Source organism: Oreochromis aureus, linkage group 4 (genome assembly GCF_013358895.1).
Source record: "Oreochromis aureus strain Israel breed Guangdong linkage group 4, ZZ_aureus, whole genome shotgun sequence".
Classification (NCBI taxonomy): Eukaryota; Metazoa; Chordata; class Actinopteri; order Cichliformes; family Cichlidae; genus Oreochromis; species Oreochromis aureus.
In genome coordinates this window covers 13,287,626-13,290,754 of record NC_052945.1, presented here as the reverse complement: position 1 = coordinate 13,290,754, position 3,129 = coordinate 13,287,626, and the positions used below count along the sequence as shown (strand labels likewise).

General features: G+C 40.5%; 1 protein-coding gene across 1 annotated transcript; it reads right to left on the bottom strand.

Moving 5' to 3' along the window:
• Positions 1–251: 251 nt before the first annotated feature.
• LOC116317664 (fructosamine 3 kinase related protein) lies at positions 252–3,045 on the bottom strand. The gene is made up of 6 exons (XM_031736505.2): positions 2,775–3,045; positions 2,382–2,533; positions 2,156–2,247; positions 1,577–1,659; positions 1,289–1,411; positions 252–1,186 (listed from the first exon to the last, which is right to left on the bottom strand). The coding sequence occupies exons 1-6, from the start codon at positions 2,913–2,915 to the stop codon at positions 848–850; spliced, it is 930 nt and encodes a 309-aa protein (XP_031592365.1). The 5' UTR covers positions 2,916–3,045; the 3' UTR covers positions 252–847.
• Positions 3,046–3,129: the final 84 nt, after the last annotated feature.

Genomic DNA, 3,129 nt, shown 5'->3' with positions numbered 1-3,129 from the left:
GCTCACGTGGTTCACAGGGGCGGAAAGAAAAGTCGCAGGTCACGTGTTCTCTAGACCGTATCAATGCAGGATATGTTTACTAATCATTTACTAAACAGTTATTTGGGCTGCTGTGAAGCTGATCTAATGATGAAACATTTCCATCCAAATGGGAGTGTTTTTCTTTTCCATGCCTCCATTCACAGGGAATTAGGTGTGTAAAGGTTTTCACACTAGATAAATAACAAATTCAGCAGGTCTGGATAAACACAGTGGATTCACTTAGGATTTAATACTGGTTATACCATGCACAACAAGGGCTTGCAATGACTCATTGTTATACAGTGATATTTTGTAGGTGTAGTTAGTATGCCAACCTTTATTCCATTCGTAGCCATTCTACTATAATGTAGATAAAATATAAAACATTGCATCCATAGTGAAAGTCAGATTCTGGTTTGTTCAACCTGCTTATAAAGGATTCCTAAATATTAACATAAATAAACAAAAAACATTAATTTTTAAGTTGAATCATGGGTGTGTTGTACAGTCTTCTGATTTGCAAGTTTTGTTTAATGTATGTCTGTACACAAACTACACTTAATTCACTGTAACACCTTGTGCAAAATACAGTATTTATTTGCAGATTCTGTTATAAATATTAGGAAGCCGGACAGTGTCAGATGAGCTGGCAGGATGCAACAGTTTTTGCTATGTTAGGTCAGCATTTTCTACACAGTACAGAAGACATTAAAGTGTTAGATGTGTTGTTTAGTGTCTTCACATACTGTTTTTGGTCAAATAAGCAAAATCGCATAATACTTCAATTTAAGACTGCAATGCTTTCTAAGAGTGCCTGTGAGTGTGTTTATTTCAGCAGGGTCTTCATAACTCTTATGGAAGAACCTTTGTAACCACCACCAAAGTGGTTCCAGTGATTCAGGTAGTGGAAGAGTTGGTAAAGCTGGTTCCTCTTTGCAAATCCTGGTGCTTGGGGAATCTTGCTGTGGTATGCAGAGTAAAAAGCGCTGTTGAAGCCACCAAACATCCCAGCAATACCCAACTCAAACTCAGAGTGGCCGTAGAAGGAAGCAGGATCGAAGATGACTGGGCCGTCTGCACACTCTGCCACGTTTCCTCCCCATAAATCTCCATGTAGGAGAGCGGGGACTATCTCCACATCTTTGAAGAACTGGGGGATCTTCAGCTGGAAATAAGAGACACAACATGCACATTACAATGCTGAAACAATCATAATGTCTTGTGCAAAATATGTTTAATTTCAAACAGAATCAAAGGGAGGTTGCACCTGTAACTCAGCCCATAGTTCTCTGGTCTCCCTGTCTCCATACGATTTCTCCACCACGTTAAGCTGGTGCTGTAGCCTCTGCTGGGTGTAGAATAGCACCCAATCACTCTGCCATTGATTGTCCTGGAGAGGTAAGAAAGAGAAGAAACTGTGATGCTGCTGAAATTCACTTTAACATCTTGAAGATTTGGAGACCAAACATTTGTAACACAACTTAGAGACATCAATACTGTACACCTTCCCCTAGAATGCAGACACAGTATATCGACACGTATACATTGGCTTTACCTGTGGCAGATATCCACAGCATGTAGTTACATGGAAGCCAAATTTTTCAACAGCAGCCACATCTGACTGACCCGCTCCTTTTCCTGCATATATAGCCGCAATATTAATAAACAGTCATCACAAACGTTTTACCTAAAATATGACACAGTTCATTATTATTATTCATTGGTGTGTGTGTGTGTTCTTGTCTAGCTATCTTTGTGAGGACCGAAATCTGCATTCTACTATACTTGTGAGAACCAGCAGTCACTTGTGAGGACACACAACCCGGTCCTCACATTTTTGAAGGCATTTAAAGCCATTTTTGAGGCTTAAAACGTGGTTTTAGTGTCAGGGTTACAATTAGGTTATGGTTAGGTTTAGGGTAAGGGTTAGGGTTAGGCATTCATTTTTAATGGTTAGGGTTAGGGTAAGGGGCTAGGGAAACCATTATGTCAATGAGGGTCCTCACTAAGATAGCTGAACGGGTTGTGTGTGTGTGTGTGTGTGTGTGTGTGTGTGTGTGTGTGTGTGTGTGTGTGTGTGTGTGTGTGTATTATCCACATTGTGGCATCCTAAAATTAAGTTAAACTGAATTACCCACTGTCTGTTGCTCTTTATTTAATTTTTCCAGTTGTTTCTTGTTGTGAAGATGCAGATCTGCCATCTTCTCTCCTAGCTGTTTTGAGTACCTGCTCATTGCATTTAAAAATAAAGTATGTCATTGAAAAAATATTTTGCTCAGTGTTTCTAAAACTAAATTCATCTGCCCAAATTCTGCTTTAAACTGCACTAAAGAAAAAAATGTAGTCAAGAGCTCTCTTACTTGCTAAGACTGTTCATGTCCAGATGTTCCATCACAAATACAGAGCCTCCCGTGTCAAGCTCAATCACCTTTATGGGCTTGGGGACTTTCACGGTTTCTGTCTTTACAATAGCCTCCAAACTGGCCACTTCTCCATCAAACATCAGTTTGGCCTGGATAAATTAAAGACAGGACAACACGGTCTGGTAAACACAAGCTTCAGTAACTGTAAATATTTGCATCGTTCTCCACTCCACAACACCTGCACAAAGTCCACGGACAGTAGTGTGGTGCAGCTGCTGGATCATGTCCTATTCACTTAAGTCCCGAGTTGAGCACACGCCGAAAGCCGACCATGAACTAACTGAATGACACAACAGTTAAAGAAAATGAAAAACTAACAATGGCAGATACCTCACTCTTGTGATTTGTCTTTACAAACACTTTCCCAGTGTCAGTATGATAACTCTGTCCCTCGCTGATGCATCCACCTCCAGCATGACCAGCTGATTTCAGCATGGTTGTCCCCAACTCCTTCTTTAACTTAGCTTCCATGATTATTTATCATCAGTTCCAGGACAGTTACAGCAGGACTAAAACCAACTGCGCATTGCAAATGCGGGTATGAAAGTCTTTCTGACAGTTTCCGTTGTGGCAGCCAACCAGGACTTTGTCCCGAAGCAGGATTTTGTTTTGCTTCCGGTATGTAAATAATGATAGAGTAGTAGCCAATCATAAACAAGTCTGGGTTGATTGATTTCTACTTTGT

Bases quoted from the DNA above. Each gene is read 5' to 3' on its own strand.
- LOC116317664 (XM_031736505.2), bottom strand. From the start codon at position 2,915: ATGGAAGCTAAGTTAAAGAAGGAGTTGGGGACAACCATGCTGAAATCA. The intron at 1,660-2,155 runs GTAATTCAGTTT...CTATATATGCAG, and splicing joins TAAAGAGCAACAGACAGTGG to GAAAAGGAGCGGGTCAGTCA. The intron at 1,412-1,576 runs GTAAAGCCAATG...TTACCTCTCCAG, and splicing joins GCTGTGGATATCTGCCACAG to GACAATCAATGGCAGAGTGA.